The sequence below is a fragment of the Vanacampus margaritifer genome, chromosome 16 (genome assembly GCF_051991255.1).
Source record: "Vanacampus margaritifer isolate UIUO_Vmar chromosome 16, RoL_Vmar_1.0, whole genome shotgun sequence".
NCBI lineage: Eukaryota > Metazoa > Chordata > Actinopteri > Syngnathiformes > Syngnathidae > Vanacampus > Vanacampus margaritifer.
In genome coordinates, this window is record NC_135447.1 from 5668917 (window position 1) to 5683986 (window position 15070).

At 40.0% G+C, this 15070-nt stretch overlaps 1 protein-coding gene across 10 annotated transcripts in view; it reads left to right on the forward strand.

Annotated features, from left to right (window-relative positions):
• abr (ABR activator of RhoGEF and GTPase) overlaps nt 1-15070 on the forward strand; it is a 93409-nt gene that overhangs the window by 75027 nt on the left and 3312 nt on the right. For 9 of the 10 annotated variants that reach the window (XM_077546149.1, XM_077546150.1, XM_077546155.1 and 6 more), the window contains 5 exons: nt 11264-11323; nt 11476-11585; nt 11833-11972; nt 13636-13770; nt 13847-13952. In XM_077546149.1, the coding sequence (XP_077402275.1) occupies nt 11264-11323; nt 11476-11585; nt 11833-11972; nt 13636-13770; nt 13847-13952 (551 nt within the window). Of the gene's footprint in view, nt 1-3922; nt 4491-11263; nt 11324-11475; nt 11586-11832; nt 11973-13635; nt 13771-13846; nt 13953-15070 lie in introns of those variants that run through there. The other variant, XM_077546159.1, reaches the window with a different exon arrangement.

The window sequence follows — 15070 nt, forward strand, 5'->3', positions numbered from 1 at the left end:
TAACTTGATTTCAAATTCATTTCGACACGAACTACAAGTAATGAAGAAAAAATAAATATTGTAAATGATTTTCAACTTGGCTTGTCTCGCTATCTTTGTTTGGTTTTTTTTTTCATTGTTTGGTGCACTGCTCTATATCGTATGCGCAAGATGCAGAGTTTGTTGACAAACAAATGTGTTTTAAGTGTGTAGTCGTTGTGTGTAACCCATACATAGTCGTAGTCACATTCAGTCGGCCAATGTGTGAGGTCACACCGAACCCACAGAAATGAGTGCTCAGCAAGCCTCACACACACCGCATTCAGCAGCCTCTTTTTTTTTTTTTTTTTTAATGTTTATTCCCACAAGGGAACTCTTTATCACCTCATTGAACTCCTCTCTACTTGGCTTTTCATCTTTGTTATCATTCTAATATTACATACAGCCCTCGTCCTCCCATATATTTATCTCCACACGGCGCTTTTTATCCGCATGAACGCCTTCTAAGAAAAGAAATCTTTTCTTGCACATGGCAAACGCAACCAACCACTAAAACCAAGTAGCATGAAGTAGTCTGGTTCAGACAAATATTATCCTGGCACGCCGCTTTCATGTTAATAGTCTGCAATTAAATATCTTGTAGGGTGTAACTGTGGCTTTTTTTTTTTTTTTTTTTGAGTTGTGGGGGTCTGTCCAGAGCAGACGTTTCTCCTACATACAACAGTGTGAGCCACAGTGTTCTGTCAGCATGTCTGTTGTTACGCTGCACAGTACGTAGGCTTGTTTTTAATACCATAAATAAAGCTGATCATCTGAGTGGGCGGGAATCACTAGACTGTGTATGGATGCGTTTATTCCATGATGTTGATGTGAGGGGACGTGTTGGACTTTGGCTGACCTTGTTTTGTAGACGCCTGAATGAGTGAAGACTGGCAAATGGTCTAACCTTGACATGAGAGCAGGAATGGATCTGGGGATTGTCCTTTTATGACTCCTGATAAGAGCACCAGAAATTGTTGCACGTATTTAAGATACTACACAATAAGCAGCCAATTTCATCCAGTCAAACACTATCATGGTCAACCTCCAATTTTGGGGGGGATTTGTAGAAAATCTTTCCCCATGGGAAATAATAACGGCAATAAATATGATCAGTTAAAACTGTTCACGTACAGGCAATGTGTAGTAACATTTCAACTTGACTGTTACGTGTAAACAGAAATAGTTCTCAATCAAAGTAACGCTAAGTATTCCCACTTCTCGACATTTTCAGACAAATTCTGAACTTCCACTGTTTCCACTCAGAGTAAAGGTTCAAACTGTCGACTGATTCATCTCTGTAGCGCATTGTTATTTATTGATTCCTGTTAACCTGTCATTGGGTGGAAATACCCATTTCATCAAAAACATTGGAACTGAAACTTGGCAGTTCGGTTCCAAGCTTTTTCAACTCTTCTGCCCAGGACTGCTTTTCACATTTTGGGGCTTGTTCAAATGTTTTACTGAATGTATTTTGGTTTTATGAAGGAAAGTTAAGGTGCTTGCCAGCGTTGGCTGCTGCCCCTCAACAAGCTGTCCAATAAGAAGAGGGCTTTGACTTTGTAAAGAAGTATTATAAAATACTAACTTTGTCACGGAAAGCTAGTAAATCGTTTCGCTCCCTCTCTTGAGCCTTTGACTTGGGTTGTCAACACAATTTTATTTTTAGGCTATTATCTCTTATTATCTCGTTTATGGACATTAAATACTATTGTGATCAAGACATGCACTCAGATGATAGATATATATATATATATTTTTTTTCTTTCCACTTCTTTTCTCTCATCTGACCCAAAAATATCTCATGTCTCCCTTGGGGTTTTCTTCCCTCTCATTTCCCCCCAAAAATTGTTTTCCCAGACTTTCTTTCCAAAAAGTGACGCATGGAGTGTGTTTGTCTCCTACTTGCAAAAGTTGGGGGTTAAAAATACACTCTGGCAGGGGTTGACTGAGGTCTCCTCTGTACAAACCAGACACGCACATTGCCGTACTTGTTGCTCGCCATTTATTGTCACTGTGGAACCCGATTTGTTTGATATTATGATAACATGTTTACTGCAGTCTTGTAGCGACATGATGACTTTTCTTTGCCTGTCATTTTTAGTTGTGGTCCTATGAGAATTGCTTACTCAATCTTTAACTCTTTGACGGCCAAAAACGTTAAATAATGTTTAGTAAAATCCTATGGAGGAGTGCCAAAGACGTTAAAAGACGTTTGTTTCAAAACAGAGGTGAAACTAACCATTTTCTATTGTTGATTACTGAAAAACGGAATAAGGTAGAAACAAACTTTTTTTTTCTGATGAAAGATGAGAGTCCAATCTTTCATTTGGTAGTATGTGTGTTTCCATAGTCCAAACACATAATTTTCTGTGGACCTTGAAAGATCAGTCAAAATGCTTAAAATCGGCTGGCTCTGGGGACAACCCGTTCCTGAAAACGTCTGGCAGTCAAAGAGTTAAGATCAGATATAAAATATGTGATTAATCGTGAGTTAACTATTGGTCTGAATTACGATAATTACGAAGTGCGATTAATTACGATAACAAAAATGTAATCGCCCCTAATATTTAATAATCATCTCGTCAGGCGATTAAATTTTTTAATTGTAATTAATCGCATGACTTCACTAGTTAACTCACGATTAATCACAAATTTTACATCTGTTCTAAATGTACAATATTTTTTTTCTCTCTAGGTTTTCATACTCTTAACAAAAGTGGGGGAAAAAAGTTAAACGAATAGAAATAGTTCAAATGAATTTTTGACGTTTATAGCCGTCAATGGCAGTGAATGAGTTAAAAAATGAGGTCAAGCCATTGCAGTTACCCAATTGTAAAAGTCAAACCAAAATGTTCTGTACAATATGATCTATGCACCCCCCCCCCCCCCCCACTAGTCCAAACACGGTATTCTGGTTAATATTGCTTTTGTGGAATATGAATTAAGAAGCAAAATCCACCCGTTTTTATCCATCTTAAGGGACGGCCATTTTGACACAGTTGCTCCGACAAGGCCAATGACAAAACATGGCACACCTCTCTTGTAAATGTTTAAATTTTCCATTCAGTGTGTCCCCTTTAGAGACATTTTGCCAAAATTGTGGTCACACTGAAATTGTACATCCTTGGGGGCATTCAACTCGAGAACTTCCGCTGTTTACTGTAGGAATGTTTGTACCATTCGCAGGCGTCACACTACCAACCTAACTCATACGACTGCTCAGCCCGACAGAAAGACTTCATGAATGCAGCCTGGTGTCTTTCCTTGAGTGGAATATTTTTGCCCTCTAGTAGAAAAAGACAGCGGATGGAGATGGAGTTTGACAGGCATGCCCCAGCCTCCCGCGCCCCCATCGATCCATTCAGACGACCCTTTTTTTAAGAGCAGACTGCCCTTTCTGAATAAAGACGGTGCTTTGACGCGTCTCGGAGGATGCGAGCTGGTGCGTGCGTGCCGATGACTTTTCAATGCCAGCAGACAGGCGTAGCGTAAAAAGGGTTCAAGCACATTCACGGTGACTTGACTTTCACAAGCGGGGACGGGACATTGGAAATGAGAACTATGCAGCGTGGGAAGAGGCTTAATTATAATAGGCTTGGGGGTTCATTTTTTAACACTTTTTTTTTTTTGGACAGTTTTTTACATTTTATCCACCAGAAAAATCTCCCTGATGTCCGCTCGTACAGGGATTATTTTGCGTCACATTGCCTGCTGCTCACTTCCCGGCTGCGGTGACCAACTCTGGGAAAGGTTGACAAGAGGTCAAATGGTTGAATAACAACACTGTACAGCAACTGCGCTCTCACTCTCTTGTCATTGAGAGTCTTTACCCCCCCCCCCCCCCCTCTCTTTATTTTGGAGGTGTGTCCACCAACATCTGGGGAAGCACAGTCGCTTCAGTGGCCGGGCGCATTCATTCCCCTCCCCGTTCCCTCTCTTTTGCTCGCTCGCTCTGTCACGCTTGCGCTATCCGTGTTTTGCTCGTCACACTGCACACGAGCGAGGAGATGTTAGCAGCTGACTGTGAATCAAGCGCCAAGCGGAATTGTTGACAAGGTTGTTCAGAAACCATGGCAACATCGTGTCTTCCTGCCATTCCATTTTTTGTCATTTTGGAAACGAAGATCTAAAAAAAAAAAAAAAAAAAAAAAATCTACTGGAGAGACTTTTTTTTTTTTTCTTCAATCACCGCATCAGGAGCTTCCATTGATCTGTGTCAGTTTGCAAAAGGATTCATCTTCCTTCCCTTCCTTCCTCCACCTGCGTCGCCTGAGGTTTTTGTGATGACGGAGATCTTCGCGTCGGATGTGAACCTGAACTCTGTGTGCGAGCATCTGGAGCAGCAGTGCTGCCTGGACCAGAATCAGCACAACCTGTCCAGCCAACCGCAGACCCCCGTACTCAAGAGACACACCAACACCGGGGCCAAGCTATGGGGTCGCGTCCGCAGCAAACTGCTCAGACAAAAGGTTTTTCTGACCGGCATATGCACGCACGTGCTCTGCTGGGTTATATGTTGCTTCTATTTATCACTTTGTCACTTCCATCTGTTCACTTTTTTTTGTTTAGTGTAGTCCATCTGCCTGCTGTCATTCAGTACAGACTGGACTATTGTTCTTATCAACTGGTCTAGACCTGACAAAGGTGGTTTCCCATCGCAATCTACATAAACGGCTTTATTTATTTTTATTTTTTGGGGAGAGCTCAGTATTGTTCATTCGGTAATTTTACTGATTTGTTATGTCATCATCATCATTGCTCTCTTTTTTCTTCTTCTTTTTTTGTATAAATAAACAGCTTTTTTTTAATGCAGAAATTAATTAGTGTGCGTGCATCTATTTTCCATCTATTAAGGCACCTTTTTCTTTTTTTCAATTGAAACAATATTTTGAATTTTAGAAGCAGGATGTGAAACTCTAAATAACGTAACATAAAAAGACAATATACTTTTATGTTCAGTATGTGGCATTTCTGACCCATTAGCGCCCCCCTGTGTTGAATTTAAATACTGTCACTGCTTTTTTTCTCATAGTTGACCCAATCCCCTTTTGGCATTTTACATGCTGCACTTCTTCATTAATTAACTGTCACATGCACATTTGTCTCTGCTTTTTCATGCAATTAAGTCCCAAGGGAAGCTTTTGTTACAACTTTGGCCTTGCAGATAATTGGTTTCTGACACGCTTTGGGTATACCCACGTAGGATGCAGTTGTCTATAGGACCTTGTTTTCACTTGTGTTTCCTACAAATAATTTGTAGTTTTCAATGGTAAACAGAAAGTGTGACTGAGGCCTACTAAAATTTCCACTTAACGGGATAATGAGTTAAAATGAGGCTTCCGTGCTCTGCCCCACAGGTGTTGCTTTGATTCTTTATCTCCTCCTCTCACCCAAATGTTAGCAGACGGCATTGCGGTTGTGTATTTCATCACAGCGTCACCAACTCCCCCCCGCCCCCCACAACTCCCATGTGAAGGTCCCATTCATCCATTCACTTTTATTTATTCAAAGAGGCTTTTGCAAAGCTGTTTTTAAAGAGTACACTTGCAGTGCTTCAGTTAGTTTCTGAGCTCAGTTACCTTTTGATCCTATCAAGTCTGCTACAATTCTCTCTTTCCTTTCCACCCCCCGTCCCGCACGTCAGCTTTGACGGCGATTGCTGTTTGACAAGAGGATCACATACATTCTCTGTTTAAAAGCGAGCTTTTCAAAATGATCCGAGAATGGAAAAATCCTGCACAAGGTCCTGTTTCACAGCAAACAGACAAAAATAGAACGAATGTCCATCTAAATGTGTTTAGTTCAAGTAGTAAAACATAGTTACATTTTTTTAATCTAAAAACGTCAAGTCAAAAAAAAAAAAAGCCAACTCGGGTAAAAAAAAAAAAAAAAAAAGGGCCAATCCACTTGTTGGGTCAATTTGACCCAACTTTCTGAATACAAAATTGTAATAAACACTTTTTTTATAATTATTATTAACAACACAGAAGATTGGATTAAATTGATTGATGTGTTGGGTCAAAAATAACCCAATTTTGGTCAATATTGGACTGATCCACTACTTGGGTCAGTTTGTCCAAAGTTTTCTTCCAGTTTTGTTTTGGTTTTTAACTCATTCACTGCCATTGACGGCTTTAGACGTCAAAAATTCATTTGAACTATTTCTATTAGTTTAACATTTTTCCACTTAAGGGAAAAAAATATTGTACATTTAGACCAGATATAAAATGTGTGATTAATTGTGAGTTATTTATTGAAGTCATGTGATTAATTACAATTTAAAAAAATTAATTGCCTGACGTCCTAGTTTTTTAAGGTCGTCAGGCGATTAAAAGTTTTAATTGTAATTACTCGCATGACTTCAATAGTTAACTCACGATTAATCACAAATTTTATATCTGTTCTAAATGTACAATAAAAACTTTTTTCTAGGTTTTCATACTCTTGTTAACAAAAATGAATTTTTGACGTCTATAGCCGTCAATGGCAGTAAATGAGTTAATGTACAAAATAAGCAATTTTTTTGTGTTGTTTCATACCTAAAAATTGCGTTGAAAATAACCGAAGTTAGGTCAATATTGTACTGATCCACTACTTGGGTTAATTTGTTTATTTTATACAAACCCGATTTTTTTAATGGGTCATTTCATACAAAATGACATATTTTTAGGGGGTTATTTTGTGCAAAGCAACTCATATCGGCCCATTCTTGACCCAAATTGGGTTATATTTGACCCCACTTGAAAAACAGTTGAGTCGAAAATAGCTCAATTTGGGTCAATATTGGAATGGTTTTTAAATTTGGTCAAAAATATACTGATCCACTTCTTGAGTCAATTTGTCAAAGGTTTTCTCTCAGGTTTTTTTGGTTTGTTTGTTTTTTGTTCAAAACGACCACATTTTTGGGTTGTTTAGTAAATAACCAATTTTTGGTTGTGCAAAGCAACTCAGAAAGTTGAGTCAAATTGAAACAAGTAGTGGATCAGTCCGAATTGGGATTATTTATTTATTTTTTTACTACTTGAACTAAACACATTTACATGGACATTTGTTTTATTTATTAAGATCACTCTTCTTTGGATGATGCAGTGCAGCACCAAAAAGCAGTCACTGTACATTTTCATACAACAGTCTAGTTAATAGGAGGAAGGAGACAGAAATTGTTTTTAGTCCCTCAGGCAAAAGCGTCACCTAAGAGATTTGATATGAAGTGGGAGGAAGGTCTGGCTTTGGAAAGTAATTAGACTAAAATGAGACCGTGTGAATGTGCCAAACTGACACAAATTCTGATGATGCTCATATTTGATTGTTGCTGGGGATTTGCTCGCCGTCATGTTCTCTGCCTGATGACCCGTTTGCTGGATTTGTTTTTGTTTTCTTTGTGCACTTTCAGCCAGCTTTTGGGCTGAGAACAATGGAGCTGTCGTAGCGGCTTACCCGTGGAAGACAACCACATTTGAGCGTTTTTATCCGCAGTTATTCCACTTTCTGCCCCTGCTGTATTTTAGCCCAAATGCTCTTTCTTTTTTTTGTATTTTGATTAATGCTTATCTTGGGTATTTTTCCTATCATGAGACATCTCATTCCCATTTAATTTCTGTTTTATTACCTCATTCACTGCCATTGACGGCAATAAACGTCCAAAAATAATTTAAACTATTTCTATTAGTACAAACACTTTTATTAACAAAAGTATGAAAACCTAGAGAAAAAAAAATTGTACATTTAGAACAGATAATATTTGATTAATCGTGAGTTAACTAGTGAAGTCGTTCGATTAATTACAATAAAAAAAAATGTAATTGCCTGACGAAAGGATTATTAAAAATTAGGGGCGACGGCTATAAACGTCAAAAAATAATTTAAACTATTTCTATTAGTACAAACACTTATTAACAAAAGTATGAAAACCTAGAGAAAAAAAAATTGTACATTTAGAACAGATATAAAATTTGATTAATCGTGAGTTAACTAGTGAAGTCGTTTGATTAATTACAATAAAAAAAATGTAATTGCCTGATGAGAGGATTATTAAAAATTAGGGGCGTCAGGTGATTAGAAGTTTAATCGTAATTAATCGCATGACTAATTAATGATCGCATTAATCACACATTTTATATCTGTTCTAAATGTACAGTACAAAAAATTCTAGGATTTCATATTCTTGTTAACAAAAGTAGGAAAAAAATGTTAAACTAATAGAAATAGTTAAAAGGATTTTTTGACGTTTATAACCGTCAAAAGGATTTTTTGACATTTATAACCGTCAAAAGGATTTTTTGACGTTTATAACCGTCAAAAGGATTTTTTTGACGTTTATAACCGTCAATGGCAGCGAATGAGTTAATGTATAACGCTCCAGCCTGTGCGCATCAGCACTCTTAGTCAACCAGGCTGTAGGACGTTGCGTAATAAGTGTGATGCGCGCCTGCGTGTTGCTTTGTGCGCACCCTATAAGAGAATCTCGCTGTGCCCGCAGAGATACTGGCGCTCCGCAAATCATACGCCTCAGCCAGCTGCAGAGCCCTCGCCGATTGGCCCAGGCGGCAATGTGGCGAAGGACGGCAACATAGTAACCAAGTTAAAGCGCTCACATGGCCCGGCCGGGCCCGGGGTGACATCATCTGCTGTTGAGGGAAGAAAGTCCTGGTTGCTGCCTCACATGTAAACATGCTGATGTGGTCCACGGACCTAAAAATAGTTGCGCTGCCTACACTTTGGGTCACATCTGGAACAACGCTCGCTTTGGTCATGTGAGCTTTAAAAAAAAAAAAAAAAAAGATGTGACGTTTGAGCGTTATGCAGTATCTAATTAAAGGACTAATCATAAGCTCTCTGAAGCTCATAAATATTTAAGCACAGTAATGTAAGGAAGCAAATGAAATGAATCCAGCATCTTTGAAATGTCATGTGCACGTGTTTTAATTTTTTTTTACCCAACTATTTCAGCACAGAACTGTTTTACATAATTTGGCAGTTTATGTCACAAGTTTGTGTTCTTTTCTCAGACCGCCGGGACACAAAGAGAGCCTTAATCCTGGAATAACGTGATCCTTATCTGAATCATAGTAGCTGCAGGATATCTAGTCATGAAACACAAGACATATGTGCACATGTAATAGATTGCCACGTGATCATAATAATCATAAAGATTTTTTTTATATATATAGGATGAGATTTTCAATCTCCCTTTTGGCTGAAATGCAGACTTTCTTGTCATTATATTTGATTTACAGAGAGTAGGGTTAAACTGAAGCCATGTTATGTTCTCTTTCAGATATATTCTTTTATTTCAGTATTTTGGTTCCCACCCTGTGTAGGATTGACGGTAGAATTTACAGTAAATAAGGCCAAAAAAAAGTTGCCAAGGATTTTTCGGGGACCCTCAAATTCTCATTAGGATAGTACAGGCACAAATAGTTGTGTGTTTGGGAATGTTGACACTAGGGACGGCCGAGCCAATTATCAGCGACTTTTGAAAAATAATCAACATTGGCCTTCTTTAACTCTTTGACTGCCAAAAACGTTAAATAACGTTTAGTAAAATCCTATGGAGGAGTGCCAAAGACGTTAAAAGATGTTTTTTTCAAAAAAGAGGTGAAACTAACCATTTTCTATTGTTGATTACTGAAAAACGGAATAAGGTAGAAACAAACTTTTTTTTCTGATGAACGATGAGAGTCCAATCTTTCACTCGGTAGTATGTGTGTTTCCATAGTCCAAACACATCATTTTCTGTGGCCCTTGAAAGATCAGTCAAAAATGCTTAAATCGGCTGGCACCCACGGCATCCCTTTTCTGAAAACGTCTGGCAGTCAAAGAGTTAAAAATCTGACAGCCGATAATGAATCCATTTAAAACGAAGTTAGCATAATAGAACTATTTATTGGAATTTTCAGCTAACTTTTCCAGGGATGCTGCTGACCCTGGAATCTCTCGGTACCTTCATTTTTTGTTTGAAATTAAAACTAAAATAAGGGGATTCAGTTATTTCGAAAAAAAAAAATGGGGGGGGGGGTTATTTACCATAGAAAAGAATAGCGGGCTATTTAGTTGAAAATTTGAAGACTTAAAAAAAAAAAAAGGTAAGCCATTTTTATGCAAAGTTTCCCTTTGAGTGAAAGTGAACATCGGCTCCAAATAATCATTATCATCCCTGGGAAAAAAAAAGAAAAAAAAGTTGAGGCCTCCAAAAATTGATCATTCATTGGAATAATAATAATAAATAATTAAATAATTAAGTAGTGACAAACTGGGTGGATCCAAATACTGATTATTAGGAGTCAAAACGAGGCCGAAAACCGATATTTGAAACCGATATTCATTTGGTGGTAAAAGTGAAAATAATCACGTCAAAATATTGAGCGATTGCTACAAACTCTGTACAAATACGTGATTTGGTTTCAATGAAAGTTCTTTCTCGAGCAGCTCCAATAAAGCATTTGTTTGGGTGAGGGTCAATGAGTGTAAACGCTGCCTCCTATAGCATTCACTTTTGTTTTTACAACCCTGTTGGACAGCATCCATTTTTAATCAGACTTCAGCAGCAAGCAAAGGGGAGGGAACACTTCGGATCTGTTTTTGTTCTTTCAATCGGCCGTTTTGGTGGGGGGGCGTACGAGAGGCGTCGTCTTCTCACTTGCAATGATGACCTGTCACTCATCTCAAACCCCAATCCCTGCTGGGAAAACGGACAAATTGCATTTTTACGAGCCAATGAAATGCGCTCCCTGAGAACGTGTAATGGCCGAAGCCTAATGATGCCAATAAGTGTGTGTTGCGTGCCAACGTTCATTATTAGAGGCTGTGTTGTGTTGACATAACATCGGAGTAGAGACAGACTATATATATATATATTTAAAAAAAAAAAAAAAAAAAGTGGGTGTTTTTAGCTGGTTTTTTTAAGATGGAACCCCCAGGGGCGGCAGATAATGAAAACAGCAGAGGCCCCAGAATTGAACCCTGTTGAACACCATGCATGTTGAGTTAATTTTGGGAGAAACTGTGCCACACTGAACTGTTTAGTGGATATTTTTGCTCTAGTTTTTGATGGCGCATTTCTTTTACTTGAAAGTTGATCCAGAAAGAAAGTCATCGCTTACGCGGAATCAATGTCAGATCTGTTTTTGTGACGGTAATCGGATCATGTCGAGAAGCAACATGTTGCGTCCGTGTGATGATAATTGCATCTTTATCCAACCGGCATGTTTCACCGTCTTTCTGTCTCTGTTGTGTCTTCCAGCTCGACCCGCAGACGGTGCAGTCCAAGAACTGGCACATGGATGTTATCGAGATGAACGGGGTGAGATTTTTTTGAAAGCCAATCCGGCTCCTGGTATCTTTAAATCTGGCACTATGTTTTTGAGAAGGAGACTAAAAGCCTGAAATATTAAATTAACTGACTTGACTGCAAAACATTTGTGTAACATACTCAGAATGGTGTTTTTTCTTTAGATAAAGGTGGAATTCTCCATGAAGTTTACAAGTAGGGACTTGAGCTTGAAGAGGACGCCATCCAAAAAACAGAGCGGTGTGTTTGGGGTCAAAATCAATGTGGTAACAAAGTAAGTGTGTTTGTTTATTCAAACTTAAATGTCCTTTAACTCAGGGGTGTAAAAAAAAAAAAAAAAACAAGAACGATTTGGATTTGAAAAACAATTGTGATTTCAACCGAATTGTTCTACTTTAAACGATATCAAGATCGAATTGTCTTTTATTGGCGACGTCTTTGAAGGATGTCGTGTTTACAGTAAGGAAGAAATGGCTGCAGCCATGATCAGGATGTGTACGATGACGCGTTGACGTTTGCAGGCGCGAGCGATCCAAGGTGCCTTACATCGTCCGCCAGTGCATTGAGGAAGTGGAGAAGAGGGGGATCGACGAGGTGGGAATCTACAGGATCTCAGGGGTGGCCACCGACATCCAGGCCCTCAAAACAGCATTTGATACCAGTAAGAAGTCTCTCTTACTCTTTCTCGTAGTCTTTCTCTCTCGCAAAATCTTACTCTCTCACACAAACTCTCTCGCTTTCTCTTTCTCGTAATTTCTATCAGGCGCTCTCTCTCTCACAATCTCGCTCTTTCTCTCATCTCTCTGTGTCTCTCTCTCTACTTCCCCTCCTTTCTCTCTCTCCCTATTCTCTCTCTATTCCCCCTCATTCTCTCTCTCTCCTTGTCTCACTCTTTCTTGCACTCTCTAGCTCTCGCTCACTCTCTCTCTCTCACACTCACTCTCGCAATTTCTATCTCGCGCTCTCTATCTCTTGCACCCTCGCTCTTTCTCTCTCATCTGTGCCTGTCTCTCTACTTCTCTCTCCCTATTCTCTCTCTATTCCCCCTCATTCTCTCTCGCTCTCTCTCTTGCTCTTCCCTTCTCCATTCTCTCTCTCTTCACATTCTCTCTTCCCCCTTCCTTTCTCTCCATTTCTCTCTCTTTTTCTCCATTCTCTCGCTCTCTTGCTCTTCCCCTCTCCATTCTCTCTCTCTTCACATTCTCTCTTCTTCCTTCCTTTATCTCTCTTTCTCTCCATTCTCTCTCTCCTTCTCTTCCCCTCTCCATTCTCTCTCTCTTCACATTCTCTCTTCCCCCTTCCTTTCTCTCCATTTCTCTCTCTTTTTCTCCATTCTCTCGCTCTTCCCCTCTCCATTCTCTCTCTCTTCACATTCTCTCTCTTCCCCCTTCCTTTCTCTCTCTCTCTCTTGCTCTTCCCCTCTCCATTCTCTCTCTCTTCACATTCTCTCTCTTCCCCCTTCCTTTCTCTCTCTCTCTCTTGCTCTTCCCCTCTCCATTCTCTCTCTCTTCCCCCTTCCTTTCTCTCTCTTTCTCTCCATTCTCTCTCTCTTGCTCTTCCCCTCTCCATTCTCTCTCTCTTCACATTCTCTCTTCCCCATTCCTTTCTCTCCATTTCTCTTTTTCTCAATTCTCTTGCTCTTCCCCGCTCCATTCTCTCTCTCTTCACATTCTCTCTCTTCCCCCTTCCTTTCTCTCCATTTCTCTCTCTTTTTCTCCATTCGCTCTCTTGCTCTTCCCCTCTCCATTCTCTCTCTTCCCCCTTCCTTTCTCTCCATTTCTCTCTCTCTCCCTCTCTCTCTTCCTCCATTTACTCTTTCCCCATTCTCCATTCGCTCTCTTGCTCTTCCCCTCTCCATTCTCTCTCTTCCCCCTTCCTTTCTCTCCATTTCTCTCTCTCGCTCCCTCTCTCTCTTCCTCCATTTACTCTTTCCCCATTCTCTCACCCCCCAACCCCCCCCCCCCCCCCCACCCCACCCCCCCGCCTCCATTTTAGTACAGTACTGTAGCCCAGAAAGAAGAAGCCTCACCTTTTAATCAAAGAAGAACTTTGTTCGGTTGTGTTGGCCAGGTGTTGAAACCGAGTTATGATTTGTACGAACTGGCAGTGCTGTATGACGTTAAGCACCTTTTCACATCATTTGACATCACCAAGAGCCAAGTGTCGTCTTTCATTTTGGTGTGCCCTTATTGAGCTCGCCTGCATGGATTGCCGCACGGGCATTTTTCAGGGATGATTTCATCCCTTGGAGTACAAAGCAGCTGTGTTATTTGGAGTTTTGGTTTGAGTTTGTGACTGAGGCCGGCTGGCTATCTGACCCGTAGATACCAAAGACATCCTGGTGATGTTGAGCGACATGGACATCAACGCCATCGCCGGAACCCTCAAGCTGTACTTCAGGGAGCTGCCGGAACCTTTGCTCACCGACCGCCTGTACCCGGCCTTCATGGAGGGAATATGTGAGACAAGTTTTCACCTGAGCGATGGACTTTTGAGCTGGACACACCTGGACGTAATGTGTTTTTTTTTTCGCAGCTCTGTCCGACCCCGCAGCCAAGGAGAACTGCATGATGCACCTCCTGCGCTCGCTGCCCGACCCCAACCTCATGACCTTCCTCACTCTGCTGGAGCACCTCAAACGGTACGTTCTGCTCAAGCTGCCACAATACCAAATCAATCTCTAAAGGCAATCCAAGATCAGATCTGTAATTACAAATCGGACTTTACAAAAGACGGATTCATTTTGCAGTTGGCATGAAGGCACATTGAAAGCTTGTTTAAATGAAAGGGGAAGGCGTTATTTTATTTTATTTTTTGCTATAAGATGCTCTATGCTCTGATTAATATCAATCATATTAATCCATCCATTTTCATCAGTCTCAGGGCGCTGCCATTTAGTTTAGACTGAAACCGACATCAAAGTGCCCTCGGGCTCGCATTGCAAACGTCACGTGGCCGAACCTAGAAAACAGGTGTGACGTTCGTAATGCGTGCCAGCGGAGGGCGGTACAGGACAAGATGGCAGCGCCCTGAGATTGATGAAAATGGATGGATTAATTGGATTCATTCTTATTCCGTGGGCGCAATATTAATAAGCATACAGTTGTTTAATTAGTGGGGCACTATAAAGAACTTGCGTAAATGGATAACTGAGGAACAAAATATTGTTTCAAACAATAAGGGAAATTAAAATGAATGCATTCAAAGAGATACTGAAATTGTGACATTTTCGTCAATGATCTAAAGAAAAGCCACCCCAGGATATCGTCAAGTAAGTACAAAAAATGACAACATGATATAAAACCTACTTAATTTAATTATAGACCACATTAAGGGACAGTAGAACAGTTTTTGATGCAGTCTGATAAACCAGTGGTTCTCAACCGCGGTCCACAAGTACCCCCATCCAGCATGTTTTCCATGTCTCCCACAGCCAACACAGGTGTTTCAAACGATTAGCTAATCAGTAAGCTCTGCATGAAGCCTGATAATGATGCTCAGGTGTCTGAAAAAAATACAGGGAAGGTTATTAATAAAAAATAGAGAGAAAAAAAGTGGGCTCAAGGTAGATCCTTGAGGACCACCTCTAGGCTGAACTAATAAATCAGATTTACAGCCTTTCCAAGAAGCACATTGTTTTCTACGGTGTAAATAACAATTCAACCAAAATGTCTGGAAACATGGCGAGAATACTGTCTTTACTTGGTTGCCATCATAAAGCGACCATTTAATGGTCATTTGTTGCCATCTAGTGGTCAG